The following is a 15,731-nucleotide window of genomic DNA, read 5'->3' as shown; positions in this document are numbered from 1 at the left end:
ATGTTTTCTAGCAAAGAGAATCTGGGCTAAATAGTCAGCATAGTAAATCAGGATTTTTATGTATGAATAAACATGCAGCATTTCAGCTTCTGCAAAAATACAAAATACTTGTTTGCAATGAGAATGGTTGAACACTGAAACTGGATGTTCAGGAGAAGTGTGACATCTATATCCTTAGATATTGTTAAATTGACTGGATATAACCCTGTGCAACTGTTATAACCTCAGATCTGGACCAGCTGTGAGGAGGAGAGTTGGACACAGACCTCCGCAGAGCTTTTCTATCCTAAATTATCCTATGGTTCTATCTGGTGATTCTTTTCTAACCAGTAAAACTTGCAAGAAAATCCACTTTTATTCAGTTTTGCTTACTTGTCATTCCCCTTGTTCAAAGTGAATGCAGTGTAGGTATGTTCAGATGTATGTCTTCAGGAATACTCACCAAATGAATCATACCACTTGTCTTCTGTCACAGAAGCTGCCTGGTCCATGTCAGGCTCCTTCAGGTTTGTTTCTCTTTAGAAGTCCCAGTGTTTAAATGTTAAAGAAATTTCAACATGTAATTCTTTACAGGAAAAGCCACAACTACTGGTTCAGCAGTTTCTGAAAAAGTGAGGACAAGGTTAGAAGAACTGGATGATCTGGAAGAGGTGAGAAGGTTTTCTCATGAAATTACAGCACAATAACAGTGAAAGGAATTGGTGAAACAAAAATCTTTTGTGAAACCTTTTAAAAAGGTCCTGATTCTGCAAGTGCTTATGCAGTATTTAGATAAATATGTACTTTCTGTGGGAATTCTCTAGCAATTTTAATCCTTATTGTTACAGGATTCAGGCAGAATCATAATTTTGTATCACTAGAAATTGTGATTTGAAAATTTACCTGATCTATTGCTGTTGATTTACCTTCTTACTGCATACGGTCTTCAGCTGCTGTAAAACTCTGTGGAGCCCAGTAGTCTTAACATCTGATCATTTTGGAATTATCAGAGGCAGAAACTGCTACTGTCTACCTGAGTTTAATTCAATTTACAATTATGAGCTTGATAGAAATACTGAGTATGCAAGTTATTTCTCAAGCTGCAGTATTTTACTGTGCAAAGGTGAGATGTTCCATAACCTACGTTCCTAAGACCTGAAGGGAAGTTGTAATAAATTTTGTAGGATTCTCCCCCACAACATGGTGATTTGAGTCTATAATAACAGCACTCTCCTTCCTTCCCTGCTCTTATTAAGTGGGTTTGTTTTTTCTTGCCAGGGATCGCAGAAAGAGCTGTTGAATTTGACTCAGCAGGATTACATGAACCGGATTGAAGAACTGAACCAGTCTTTAAAGGATGCATGGTCCTCTGATCAGAAAGTGAAAGCTCTGAAAATAGTCATCCAGGTCAGTTTTACGTTTTTGTTCTATGCAGAACCAGTGAGTTTGGGGATACAACTTGTCCAGTTTCCTTCTTGGGAAAAGAAGGCTTTCTACTATTTTTCTATTATTTTCTTTTGTTCTTCTCTGAAATACATTTCTTTCAGAGTTTTATGACTTCTGACAGTAGCTGGATTTTCAGCTTTGTTGTTATGTATTGGTTTTGACTAGGTTACATGGGATGGAATTCTCAATGAGTCACCAAATGACAAATGTGGAAATTTTACCTGCTTAAGGATAGTTAGAGTAAATCACACGTAGTGGTATCAGCTCTTTCTAGGGCATGTAATTTCCTCTCCTGTCCTCTTCCCCTTCAGCCCCTTGCTCCCTACAAATAATACCAGAATGCCTTCTTGAACATCAGCGTTTTACCCATCCAAACTTACTAAGGCAATTAAATAATGGGATTTAGGACCTTAGCAAGCTACCAAAAACAGCTCCAGATTTTTAAAATGGTATGTGTGGGGTTTATGTTTGTTTGTTTGTTTTAAAACTTGTCCACAGTCTTCCTTTGGGTCATTTGGGGTGATGCGCTTTGAGGAGGGCAAGGGGAGGTAGGACACTTAAATGCTCTTTTGTTTGGCTTGGCCTTTAAAAAAGGCCAGAGGCAGAGTGCAGCAGAGGACAGATGAGATAATGACATCCTTAAAAGCTGTAAAACTGATGTAATGCTCGTAGTCATCCAGTGGGGTTATATAAAGTCAGGGGTTTTTTTGGTCATTCTGGATACTCTTGTGAAAACTGCTTGAAGTAATTTCATCTTAAATTGTGGAAAGGAAAATAAAGGAAAAATGGAAATGAAACATTAATGAAGTGAGATCAAACAATTATATGTGACCTAGGGTGACTAATGTTCTTTTGTAATACTATGAAATCAGCACTGTTATTGTTACTATTAAAAACATCCATATATAGGATTGTGAAGTTTGAATATAGTCTTTGGATGAGAAGAAGAGGAGCAAGGATGTACTGTACTTACAGTGCTTTAATATGTGTGTAAATATATATATATGTGTGTGATATGCAGTGATAATCTATGCATTGATACTTTCATAGGTTCTTTTGCAAATGGTTCACAAACAGTTTTGAAATAATACAGGTTCTAACATGGGGTTCAGTGCTTCCTTTTAGGAAAGTGGTACCAAAGTTGAATATGTTCATCTATGCTAAAGTGTTGTTCACTTAGCACTTAATGCTGCAGATAGTCATCACTAATTGAAAGACTGGCTAAGAATGAAATAGGTACTTGGGTAATTAATGAATTTTAAAAGTTTCATGAAGGATAATAATTCTATAGTTATAAAGCAGGATAGGGTAGAAACCTCACTGAACTTTACTTGCTGTGGTTCTTCCTGCAGAGTGCTGTATCCTCTAAAAGAACTGAGCAGTTCTCTTGACATCAGGCTGTGGCTGTATACATAGTCTGTCATTATTATTACAGACTGGTTAGTATGCAGTAGGAGGAGTGAGTTTGGCATCTGGTTAGGAAAATTTCTTCACCAAAAGGGTTCTCCAGCATTTCACCAGTCTGCCCAGGGCAGTGGTGGCATCAGCGTCCTTGGAGGTATTTAAAAGATGTGGCACTTGGGCATATTTTTTACTGGTGAACTTGGCATGCTGGATTAAAGGTTGGACTCAATGATCACAAAGGTCTTTTCCAACCTAAACGATTCTGTGATTCTATGATTCCTCAAGTGCCTTTTTGCAAGATACTTTACTTGTCAAGATGGAGTATGTTAAGCTGCTTAGAGTAAGCTGAAATAAGTTGATTATGTATGTGAGCTCTAAGAAAAGTGGTAATTAAGTGTTCATGGTATGTGTAGGTCCTAACCAGCTACTGAGTTGCCTTTCTTTGAAGGTGACAGACTTGCCATGCAGCAGGGAAGATTCTGCTGGTTGTAGGATGAGTGCTCTCACCTCTCTCTCTGGTGCACTCTTCAAGTTGCCCTGATGAATAAAGCAAAAAGACTAAGTGTGCCCCTGGTTTAAGTGTGTTCAAATGTTATGATTTCCTTCTTTAAACAGAGCAGTCTTGTGAGGTATTGGATTGCTTCCTGGATTTTTGAAACATAACAAAAGCTTTAACTTTATTTATTCCACTGAGATGGAAGAACTGTCTCCTGGTGAAGGAGAGAGGAGGGATGGAGCTGATAGAGAATATTGTCAGTCTTAGACACCAGAGAAGACTCAGGGCCAGAGGCCACGTTTGGTGTAAGCAAGGAGGAGGTGGATTTCTCTCCCCAGTCAGTCATTTGCCTGTTTTCTATTGGTAGAAGCTCCAATGAGAGTAGAACTAAGTGGGTAATACATTTTCAAATGTGACTCTGTACCAGCCATCATTGTAGTCCAAATGCCATGATCAGGTTGGGTCCCAGTAAGTGAGGATTGATTACAGAGTCCTCCCTGGAGCTGACTGTGGCTCAGTCTGTTCCCAGAATGCTTGAACTAGTTATGTGAGGTGCAGAAATGTGCTGGAAAGCTCATTAACTACACTTGTAAAATTGTTTCTTAATTTAGTCTATATTAAATTTTGTGTTTGATCTGGATGCTTAGAGAGATGGTGTAAAACTGAACAACACCCTTAAAAAATGTTATTTTAGAGAAGAACCACCTTTTAATGCTTTGTCTGGGAGAGAATTTGTCTTATCTGAACAAAAGCAGAGATCTGCATGGTCAGCTGAAACTCTGCATTGTAGCTTACCCTGTATAAAGGAAAACCAAGTCTGTGACTAGTTCTGGAAATGAAAAATATCCTGAAAATTACAACAAGCACCATGGTGTGTTATGTTAGATGTCCTTGTGCTTTTGGCTTCATAGTTCATATTGGCCCTTTCCATCTGTGGATATTCATCCATTCCAGCTTTTCTGGAGTAAAAACACAAACTTGCATTGACCTCTAAAAATGTTTATTTGTTTTTTTTTTTCTCCTTCTAGTGTTCTAAGCTTCTTTCAGACACAACTGTAATCCAGTTTTATCCAAGTAAATTTGTTTTAATTACAGATATCCTTGATACTTTTGGTAAGTATCTACTGTGCCAGACTTACTACACAATTGTTAATAAGATTAATTTTTTTGTAATGTTAGAAAGCATCAAAGTTATCCAGAAAGGGCTGAAATGACTTGTAGTTTTAACATGGAATATTTCCAACATAAACATTTGGACACCTGTGGTAAACATGGTATAGAATTGTCAAAAAACTCCTAAGAGCAAAGCCTTTAAGATAAAAATATTTCATTTTGTGGTTCTGTGCTTTATGTATTAAAATGTTAGGAAAAATCATGATCTTTCCATTTTGAAATTTAAAACATGCTGTCATTATAAAGTATTTTGGATTTTTGCAGCCTTTTGACTCAATCTTTCATTATTTTTGTATTTGAAGAATAGAAGTCAGAAAGTTTTCTTTAGCTGAATAGGGACTGTGAAGTGATCCAAATGTTGTTACTGACTTTTTAAATATATTTTTAAACTTGTAAGTGAAATTGTGACTCTCTTGTTTTTCTGCCATGTTATGGAAAAAGATTTACAATGGCATTCAGAGTTGAGGGGTATTTTGGTGCCAGCAGGATATGCTACGACAGAGATCCAATTGTTTTTTCAGGTTGTGCTTCCTCTTTGTGCTCCTTCCTACTTGCTGAAAGCTGCTGGAGATAACACAATATCCAAACTCAGCAAAGTCAGGGCACCAGCTGTCCTTTCCTGGCCTGGGAGAAATCTGACCTGTGCGTTACCTCGGCACTTAAGGGAGCCAGGGAATTTTTTTCTTGTGCTAAATCACACTGAACATTTCAGCCTCACTAGAGGGCAGCAAAATGTCAGCGTTCTAGGAAGCTTTTCCAGCTAATTTCATTGTGTGTTGGAAAGAGAACCTTTGTACCAACGTTTTGTGTTTTACAGTTTGTTAATTTGTTATGATTTTTTATTATTATTATGATTCTTTTTTTTAACCAGGGAAACTGGTGTATGAAAGAATTCTGTCAATGTGCGTGGATAACCGAGTCTCTCTGCCAGGTAACTTTGTGTTTGTTTCCACTCCAGGAAAAAATCATATCCAAACTTGAGGAAGGTTAAACAGGACCATTGCTACTCTGTCTCCTACAGAAAAATGTCTCATTTCAATCTAGAAGTTTTTAGTTTTTAACAGAGTAAAATTCATTGCTTACAGCTTCCACTATTCACAATGCTTATGCAAGTTTACATTTTAATTCTGAAGGATATACCTAAGTTATAATAAAATGTGCTTGTGGCTCTGCTGTTACTAAATGTAAACTGGGTCTTCCTGAGATTTGAAATCACAAGGAATCATGTGTAAGTTCTCTAATACAGAGTTTATTCGGGGGAGAGAGAATTAAACAGGAATGGCCAAATTCGATGAAAGAGGCTTTTTTCCCTTTTTTCTTAGCATATGCTCTCTTCTGAAGGTATTACAATGTAGTAGCTTAAAGTTAATGATAGAAATGTAACAAAGCCGAGAGTCTCAGTTTTTGGTAAATAGATGTTTTTGTTGCTACACTGGAAACCTGATAGTTTTGTTTTGATTAAGGAGGAATTTTGGAAGTAGCAGCAGGCTGCTTCTAGCATAATCTTTCTAACTTGGGCCCTTTTTATTTTTTCAGTTGAAGTTCCAACACAATGTAAAAATCTAATTTGACATTTACAGTACAAATGAATGTGAAAGAACCCCTTTAGCAAGATGTTGAAACATTCAATGGAAAATGCAGGCATTTCCTTGCAGTTTGGAGTGCATTAAGTGCACATCCTTGCAAGATGAAACATTCTGTAGTTGGCAGTGGAACAGTACCATTAGTTTGCAGTTAAGTCCATAGGATTGGAGCCATAAACTTGAAACCAACAAATACTGAAATTTGAAATAAACTTAGAGAAAATAGTTAAGACAAATTTGGTTGTTGCAGATCTGACAAACTGCTCTTAATGAGGGCAGGCAGTTCCCACAGCACATGACAATTTCTGGGCACAGTTACCTCTGTTCTGGAGAGCTGAGCTCCTGCTGCAGCTGTACAGCTGCCAGAGGCATTGCTGGTGGGAACTTCCCAAGCAGCTCTGAAAGTGGGAGGGAGAAGGAAAATCTGTGCTGTGCTGACTGTGCATGTGAACCTTTGGGCATTTCAGGCCCAACCTCTGAGCTTGTCCTTTGGGAACCAAGTGAAACACAGTTCAATGAGAACTCCTGAGGTCCTAGATGAGAAAGTTACTGACTGAAACTCTCTTGTGGAGCTTCTCACCTTCTGGGGGCAGGAGTGGGAGAGCACTGGTATTTTAAATGGTTTCACAAGGAGTTTGTAATGGGATGTGTTCAGTGTTCAGTGTACAGAAACAAGGTTTCTGTCTGTGTTGCAATAGTATTATTTAGAATTTGTATTGGTCCTTTAAAATAAAGAATCTGAGTGCTTAAAAATATCTTTTGTATGTTCTCTAGTCATTATAGATTTATATACCCGTGTTTGTTACAGATTCCCTGTATTTTCTTTTTTTATGATTTCTGCTTTTGGAAGAGCAGAGGCAGAGGTTGGATTTCTCAGTAGCAGCTCTGAGATGAGCTCTGAGTGCTTGAATTCAGGTTCTGAAATGTTATTTACTGCAAAACTGTTACCTTTTCTTGTTATGTACTCCGCTCTGACTGCTGCTCAAGAGAGCTGAGAAGCACATTTATTGCCTAGTTTATTATTGTGTATTTAATTTCTTCATGAATGGAAAGAGAATACAGTTTTAAACCTAGAATGAACAGTAACTTGTTTCCAGAAAGAATGTAACTATTTCTGGGTTGTTTTTTTCCCAGATAACTTTTCTCCAGAGAGTGTTAATGATACGGCGAAAGAAACTTGCTTAAACTGGTTTTTCAAGATTGCTTCAATCAGAGAACTCATTCCCAGATTGTATCCTTGTCAGATGAGACCCTCAGAGTGTGTCTGAAGGTTTTTTGTAGATTTTTCCAAAAGTGAACATGTTTGTTTCAATAAAACCCACAGGATCTGATGTTTATACTGGCTTTGTTTTGTTTGTTTCAGGCTGTATGTTTTGAATGTACTTTTGAGTCATGTTGCATAGTAAACTGAATGTTTAATTATTGGCTTGGAGCAGTTTGGCAGTGGCAAAATAGAGATGATGCATGAAAAATTTTGAAACAAAATCTTGTAGATAAATTGTAAAAATCAACAAAGTGTAGTGACATTAATAACAGAAGGCCTTAAAATAGTTTGTTCAATATGCATTTGGTATATGTTTGCTTCAGGTTTTTCAATGGTGTGAATATTAGTTTTGTTCCTTAACTTGGCTTCAATTTAGTTATGTGGAAGCAGCAATACTGAAGTGCAATAAGTTCCTATCCAAAACGTAAGAATAATGTTAAATATGGAAAGGAGGTGAATGGGCAGACTTAGGAACTAATTCAAGGAATTAAGCATGAGAGTTCTGTGATTAATGGTGGGTAGGGTCTTAGTAGAACTGAGAAGAAGGAGTACAGAGAGGTTTTGGAATTTTTAATGAAAATACCATGAAAAAAGTAAAGGTGAACTTTGATACACTTTGAAATACAATAATGCTCTCAGTTTTCAAATATATGTACAGTTGTGATATCAGGTGTCACAAATCCCAATGCAGATTGAAATCAGTGGTTTGTGATGGTGGAGGGGGAAGGAAGGTTAATGACATAAGGAGTGTGGGAAAGAGACAGGATAGAAAAAGGAAAGGAAAATATTGATGTCAGATTGGGAGAGAGAGTTGGAGAAGTATTTGAGGAGCAATGAACCACCATCTATTGAAAACCCTGGTGTAAGTTTAATGTGTTGCCAAACAGTGCCAGCTGCTGAGCAGAAAATGTTCCTTCCCTTGTAATTTACTTTCTTCAGTTATATTTTGAAATGAGCATTGGAAGCCAAATTGCTACTCTGGTGACAACTTTATTATCCCTAAAAAGCAGTTCTTTTACTGGAATTAGTGGGCCTCATATCCAGGCACTATAGTACAGCTCTGTCAAAAAGGACCTGTGGGAAAATGAGACATGGAAGGACTTCTGCCAGTTCTGCTTTAAGCATCTGCTTTCCTTACATTGAGTCACAGCTTTTCCATAGCTCTGCTGTTCTCCAAGCTAGAAGGGGAGATTTTTGGTTTTATTTGTCTGGCTCTGAATAGCAAATATTGTTATTTGAATATAGGATATGTATTATTGTACACATAAAATTTTACTTACTTACTGGTATCCTTTTTCTTTGATAGATATTTCTATAACTCATGCTCAGTTGTTAGTCTACAAGGCAGCTACTGAAGTTATCTGTAGGTGATATAATTCTGTTATTGACTGTTGAAGCTCATTTTCATTTCTGATGAAAACAGGGGGATTTCGGAATGTCTCCCACGGCTAACATCTATGATTAGAGGAATTGGAGATCCACTGGTTGCAGTCTATGCCAGAGCATACCTTTGCAGGGTAGGCTGTCATTTACCTCCTCTGATCTGTATCAAAGATTTACTGCAGCCAGTGTTGTCACTGCTTTTATCTCAAATAATCAGCAGCCTGTCTCTTCCTTCCAACAAACAAGCAAAAAATAATTTCTCTTCTGTTTTACGAATGGGGAGTCTCTCTTTAAGTGTTTGTAATAAGTAAGAATGATTTTACGTGCTGCTGTAGGCTGTTGCAGTGCACTGGAATAGACACTGATTTCCTCACTGCTTACAGATACTTGGAGCTGATGTTAGGATCATGTTTAAGCACAGCTGTAACTACCTCAGGGTAGTTGTTAGTGGACATGACCATAATAGTAAGCAAGGAAATAATCAGTCAAAAGCATGTGATTCAATGCTGTTGGTTGATTTGATGTGTGTAACTTGGGTGTATTCCTTCAGCAAATGCGTTTTTGTCTCAGTCTGAAGGAGAATTGATAGATGCTGGTAAAATCTTTTTCTTTTAATACAGGTTGGGATGGAAGTGGCACCACAACTCAAAGAAAGCCTGAACAAAAATTTTTTTGACTTCCTTCTAACATTTAAACAAGTAAGCAAATAAGTTTTTTATTTGCAAAATCAGATAAATACATTCCTTAATCAAACTGCCACATACTTTTAATAAAACTTAGAAGTTCTCAAATCTAGATTTAGGGGTGTTCCTGTATCCAGATATAGTGTGGGAAATTTTACATACATTCTGATAAGTTGAAACTGCTTTATTCAGCATGTTTCCAGACTTGAATAATATATGTTAGGAGCTTGATATTTTTTGCCCCAGCTTGCAAGGAATGTTTCAGAATATCTGTACCTTTGTGATACTGTCTGTTGTTGTTTCTGTTCATATACAAACTTTATTCAGTTTATCATATCTCCCATTAAATGCAACATATTTTTGTCTCTTATTTCAACAGATCCACGGGGATACGGTTCAGAACCAGCTGGTGGTGCAATGTGTGGAGATCCCTTTGTACTTGACCCTGTATTCTCCTGCTATAGACTGGATTTTGCAGTGTATTGCATACCATGCCCCCGATGTAAGTGAACGTGGTAGTGCTCAATGCTAAAGCAAGTGTTGTGGTGAAGAGTTAATTTTGCCTGCTAAAAAACCACTCCTCAGTTAGTTCTCGAGTGTAAAGAGCCTACATAGGACTGTCTGATGTTCTCTTCTGTACAGGAAGAATGTTTGCTTCCACAAAGCTCAAGTGTGACCACTTCAAGTTCATAGGCAGTATTCCTGTTTGTTTCTTGCTGTCCTTTAGCTAACTTAGTCTTTATTTCCCAAATTCATCAGTTCCTTCTGTCATACAGATATAAAAATGATTTGAGTAACCTGTAGCTTAACACAGTGAACAGGCTGTTTTAATCTGTCAGTATGGTTTGCAGTGTGGCAGAATTTTCACCTCTCCTGCCAGAGATAAGTGACCTGGCTGGCAAATAGTGATTACCTGGAGTAATGGCATGGATGAAGGATTGCAGATTTGACTTCCATAAAATGGTGGTTTTGATTGAAATGCCACTGTGCCTATTCCAGAGGATGTGTTTTATGTTGTGCTACACCATTGTTTTCTTGTGCTGTAAATATAGGATAAGACAGGAGTATTGGAATGTGTTGGAGAGGTAATTAAAACAGCTTTTAGTAGATTTCAGTACAGCAATTAAAGCAGAATATATTTGCAAAGTCTCTATTCACTAATTTTAATAAGTAATTTTTCCAGGTTCTGCTTACTGAGATGATGGAGAGATGCAAAAAATTGGGGAACAAGTAAGTGTTGCAGAGTGTAGAAGACAGGAGTCTGTAATGAGTACCCGTGAGTCCCTGCAGTAATGTTCTCTCTCCCTCTTTTGGAAACAGCTTGGATGCATAGTGTAGCTTTCATTCTCCCAGTAGCTTACTAAATCATGATTGAACATCTGTTTTCCAGAGATGAATTCTAAAACACGGTGGATTACTTGTCAAGCCAAAGTTAGTTTAACTTGGTTGCTGCATTTTGGCTCCTAAGCCAAAGTTTAGGACATGTAATGTGTTCTCCATCAGCCATGTCTCTGATTCCTGGTTTTGCTTCATTTTTCTGGGTTTTCCTCCCCTTCCTTCCCCCTATCCTCCACTAGCTACAGTCATGCCATACATGCATTCAGAAAGGGAAGTTGTAAAGCAGCTGGCAGCCTTTGGAAGATGGTAATACTTAGGGATTTGCTTTTTCCAACATTAAAATTGATACCTCAAACATCTCCTAGTCTGTGTGCAGGGTAATCCCCTTCAGTGAGTAGTTCAGGAAGATGGTCTGGTCTGAAATTTGAATGTACTTTCTGGATTTTGTGATTGCAGTCTGGCCTGCTGATGGGCTCCTCTCTGTTCATTTTATTGGGTAGTTTGGCTGAGATCTGTAAAAGTTTTCAACTATCTAATGTTTTTCTGATGTGCTTTGCACAGCCCAATTCTGCAGCAGCTGAGGAATAAAATATGTTAATCACTTAGCTGAGAAATGCCAGCATTCTGTGACTGAGCTAAGGAGTGTGGGGAAAGCATGATTTAAAAAACGTGCTGTGAAAATGGTATTGTATCAGAGTGTATAGAACACATAAAAATAATCCACATCCTCTGATGTACAAATAGTTTTGTATAGGTGTTGATTTGTGGAACTTATTTTAAAATCAACTTTTAGCATTTTTCACTGTAAAGATGGGCTAGATTCCTCCTCTTTGTTCCTCTTTGCTCTTTGAAGGAAGGATAAGATGTTGAGTATAATGAGGGCTCTTTTAAAAGAAATGTTTTTGGGACATGTCTTTTTTATTGGGAAATTGAGTAATCCAGTTTAGAACAGTAGTCTTCTTTCAAAGTGGAGTTCAGTGTTTTTGTGTCTTCTCATGACTGTCAAAATACTACAAAGCCAGAGGCATTAGTGTATAAATCTTTCAATAATCTCAGTGTGTTCCATGAGCTACTTTGCAGCCATCTAAGTGAAAAGTGACAGCCTGCTCTCTGTATTGCAAAGCACAGGCCTAGTGAACTGGAAGTGCTTGTCTAATGATGAAATGCAAATTCCAGTCAAGTTGTGATGGGACCACTAAGGCTCAGGCAGAAACACAGAAGCTGCTGGGCTATTTTAAGCACATAGAATATCCCTCAAGGTAAACTGCCCTGTGTTCAAACTGTGTTTCAGACTAGTGAAGGGCACAGCGTTTTATGAGGCAGCTTCTTGAGCTAACTCATGGCTGAGTAAACTGGATCTTACAGTGGTGCAGTGAGTTCACTCTTCCACTGTGACTTTGGTTTGATCCAACACAAATGCCTGTCTGAATGGTTAATCATAAATGTCTAAATGTCATTGCCAGTTAGCCCATGACCATGACTTTGGGTTTATTTCAATCCTAACAATGCAGCTGCTAGAAATCTGGCTTTTATAATGCATATACATATATATATATATATATATATATATATATATATATAATTAATTAAGAAAAGTTGCAATAGGGATTTGCCCTCCCTACGTATTCTTCTGAACTGTAGTTGAACAGAGAGTAAGTTTCTAAATGTCAGCTACTCCTGGTTTGCTTGATATTTCTAGTAAATTCCTGCTAAAATGATGGTTTCACAAACACTTGTGTGGAAGAAGTATTCTACAGGCTGAGTTACCTTTTCCTTATCTGGTGGCTTCATGTTTTCTTCTTTTGCTTATGCATTATTAATCCTCATCAAAGCAAGCTTGATTTGTGTGAGGGTCTTTTCTTCCTTATTCTCTTGCTTTTTAAACAATTTGTAATAGATGCTGGACAGTTGTTAGTCTAAGAAGTTCAGATTAATGTAAATGCAGGGACTACCAAATCTGAGTTGCTGCTGATCTGCATTGATCTGTGTTGTGTTCATTGCAGTGCTTTGCTGTTGAATTCAGTAATGTCAGCGTTCAGAGCAGAGTTTATTGCTGCGAGATCAATGGACTTCATTGGCATGATTAAAGAGTGTGATGAGTCTGGATTCCCAAAGGTAACATTTTGTGTGTAATTTGTAATGATTCCTTTTCTTTGACAGAGCTCTTTATGCTCTTAGTTGCTGACATAACTTGCATATTCACTTGAATAAAATTATTCAAGTGATTTGATCTGAAAATCTTTCTGCACACTGTACCTGCCAGACCAGTCTCAGATGGACATGCATTATCTGCTTTTAATTTAAAATTTCTCATTAACTTTCAGCATCTCCTCTTTCGCTCCCTGGGCTTAAACTTGGCATTGGCTGATCCTCCTGAAAATGATCGCCTTCAAATATTAAATGAAGCCTGGAAGGTGATTACAAAGCTGAAGAACCCACAGGTGAGTTACTGTCCATTCTGTTTACTACTGATTCTGTGTTTAGAGCAAAGGTGTAGCCAGTTGTTCAGTAAGCATGTGCTTAGCATGGCATTACCTTTTCTAAATTCACACAGCTGCAAAAAAAATGTTATGGCTGGTCATATGTTTAGATCATCCCTGCTTTTCTTAGCTCTGCTGAAGCATAACTTAATTTTACATAACATTATTACACAAATGTAGCTTTTGAGTTCTAGATCTTTAGGGCTGCATGCATGCTCAGGAGTTACTTCTTTTAAATGTAATTTTTGCAAGTGTATTTTTCACAGTCTCCTGCAAATATTGGTAATCATAAGACACATGTATTTCTAGGATTATATCAACTGTGCTGAAGTGTGGGTGGAGTATACCTGCAGACATTTTACGGTAGGTGAAAATTACTTTGTTTCCTTTGAATTTTTCTGATACAGACTAAGTGGCTGTAGTTTGGTATTAAAGCAGTTTGGTATTAAAGATGGAAAGGCTTTAACTATTCAGTATAAGTGTGTAGGAATGAAAAATTGCGTTTCCTTTCATGAAAGATGAATGAGGACAAACGATGCAGTTTTGAAGCTTTACCACCTCACAGCACTGAATGATTCTTATCCTTTTGTTTTAATGGCAGATGGACCAGTTTAAGGAAGGATTTACTGGAGCTATGGCTAAAGTTCTTGGCTTAATGAGAGCTCTGTAAAAAGCTGATGCTTTGGCAAATGGAAGTGAATTATCCTACTCAAGTGGTGTTTAGTGACTTGATTTGTTTGCCAGTTTCATTCCTGTATTTTGTAACCTTGTTTTTTGCTACACAGAAGCGAGAGGTCAATACAGTTCTGGCTGATGTTATCAAACACATGACTCCTGATCGAGCATTTGAAGATGCTTACCCACAGGTAAAGAACTTATTTTGCCAAATCTGTAAAAATCTGATGTTCATCTTCTTAAATGGAATTAATTCTTAAACATTACTGATAACTCTTATAACAAAATAATTATTTTTAGACACTAGCTGTAATTTGGGAAGCCTCTTGGAACTCTGTAATGCTGTGATTTTTTTTCCTCCTTTTTTTCCATGCACATCAATCTTTTAATTCTGAGAAATGCTAAACCCAAATGATTTAGGTATTTAGAAGTAGCAATAGTTAACTCCTACATCAACAGTGGTGTTTGCTGAAGGGAATTAGCAATCATGGTAGGCTGTTTAAACAGAAGTAAACCATAAAATAGTCTGTCTCTACCTGGCTTTGTTAAAGCTTCAGTGAATTATTGTGTCCAGTCCTTGAGACTGAATTCCAAATGAGATATGGATTAGTTGAGAAGGTTTTTGTGGTTACTTGGAGGGTAGAAAAAGTGCCTACAAAAGAAGATTTAACAAACTGGTTTGGGGTTTTTTTCATTGTTTATTTGGCTGAGTTTTTTAGTGCAGAGAGCTGGAGGACACAGAGACTCTAAATTGAAAAAAATGTGCCTAACTGTGGAAGTGAAGAACAGATAAAGCCTGGGCAGGCTGGTCAGCCTCTGTTCAATATGGGTTCTGAAGGGTGTGTTGGAAAAGTGTGTAGGAGCAGCATAGTCTGTCCTGCTTTGGGGAAAGAAATTACATTGATGAATGCTTGAAGCATCTTTCAAAAGAGTTTACTATGAATAACTAGAGAAGAATAATCTCTGGTGTGGATAGTCTTAATTTAACTCATATTACAATAATTCCCCTGTTTTTTTTCACTTCTCCTTTTTCTCCCTTTTAGCTGCAGTCAATTATTCAGAAGGTTATTACCTATATCTATGACTTTGCTCTACTTTTTTCAGTGGTAAGTGATATTCTGTTTAATAAATTTTTAAGAAGAACTGTTTGGCACTGTTTCTGCAAGAGAATTTACCTGACTGGGATATTTAGATTCTTTACAGGTTCACAGAATGGAAGGATTTTTTATCAAGTAGCTAAGTGTAGAAATATTTTGTGAGCTTTCTGCTGCTTACTACTTAAGTACTTATTATTTCAGTTCCAATTTTCTCTGCTCTTTTCATTAGGCTGTTAAATTCTCTGAGTTTGTTTTTTTACTGTGGCATAAGTGACAATCAATGTGATAAGTGACAAACACCATTTATTTGTGTGTGTGTGTTAATGTAATTGCTGATAGCTCCTTCTGTGTTATACATGCTTAACATGCTCTCTCATAGCACTTACATTTGGCATTGAAACAAAGTGGAACTCAGAGAGGTCAGAGACTGTATATGAGGTAGAAAAATAGAAACAAAGACAGTACACAGTGTGTGTCAAAGTACAGAAACCATCTGAAGTGTAGAATTCAAGACTGATGTGGATTTGGAGTCAAGTCTTGTTCACAAATTGCTTGGATAATTTGGAAAAACTTACCCTCACTATATTCTTGAGATGATACAGAAACAAAGTATTTTAGTATGTTAAAAACTTAGACCCTTATCTTTGAAGGGAGTTTAAATGTCTTAGACGTTCTTAACTTGCTCTGGATACATGCAAAATTGTTGATGATGTGTAGACTGTTTTAATTG

At 37.2% G+C, this 15,731-nt stretch overlaps 1 protein-coding gene across 1 annotated transcript in view; it reads left to right on the top strand.

Annotated features, from left to right (window-relative positions):
- VPS35L (VPS35 endosomal protein sorting factor like) overlaps nucleotides 1-15,731 on the top strand; it is a 46,680-nt gene that overhangs the window by 5,295 nt on the left and 25,654 nt on the right. Inside the window, exons 6-20 of the mRNA XM_069030389.1 lie at nucleotides 574-650; nucleotides 1,258-1,386; nucleotides 4,354-4,438; nucleotides 5,370-5,429; nucleotides 7,216-7,312; nucleotides 7,722-7,769; nucleotides 8,769-8,862; nucleotides 9,349-9,426; nucleotides 9,791-9,913; nucleotides 10,595-10,641; nucleotides 12,753-12,864; nucleotides 13,074-13,190; nucleotides 13,539-13,592; nucleotides 14,015-14,095; nucleotides 14,948-15,010. Of these exons, the coding sequence (XP_068886490.1) occupies nucleotides 574-650; nucleotides 1,258-1,386; nucleotides 4,354-4,438; nucleotides 5,370-5,429; nucleotides 7,216-7,312; nucleotides 7,722-7,769; nucleotides 8,769-8,862; nucleotides 9,349-9,426; nucleotides 9,791-9,913; nucleotides 10,595-10,641; nucleotides 12,753-12,864; nucleotides 13,074-13,190; nucleotides 13,539-13,592; nucleotides 14,015-14,095; nucleotides 14,948-15,010 (1,265 nt within the window). The remainder of the gene's footprint in view (nucleotides 1-573; nucleotides 651-1,257; nucleotides 1,387-4,353; nucleotides 4,439-5,369; nucleotides 5,430-7,215; nucleotides 7,313-7,721; nucleotides 7,770-8,768; nucleotides 8,863-9,348; nucleotides 9,427-9,790; nucleotides 9,914-10,594; nucleotides 10,642-12,752; nucleotides 12,865-13,073; nucleotides 13,191-13,538; nucleotides 13,593-14,014; nucleotides 14,096-14,947; nucleotides 15,011-15,731) is intronic.

Source organism: Aphelocoma coerulescens, chromosome 14 (genome assembly GCF_041296385.1).
Source record: "Aphelocoma coerulescens isolate FSJ_1873_10779 chromosome 14, UR_Acoe_1.0, whole genome shotgun sequence".
Taxonomy (NCBI): Eukaryota; Metazoa; Chordata; class Aves; order Passeriformes; family Corvidae; genus Aphelocoma; species Aphelocoma coerulescens.
The sequence above is the reverse complement of the archived record's forward strand: the minus strand, read 5'-3'. Positions and strand labels throughout refer to the sequence as shown.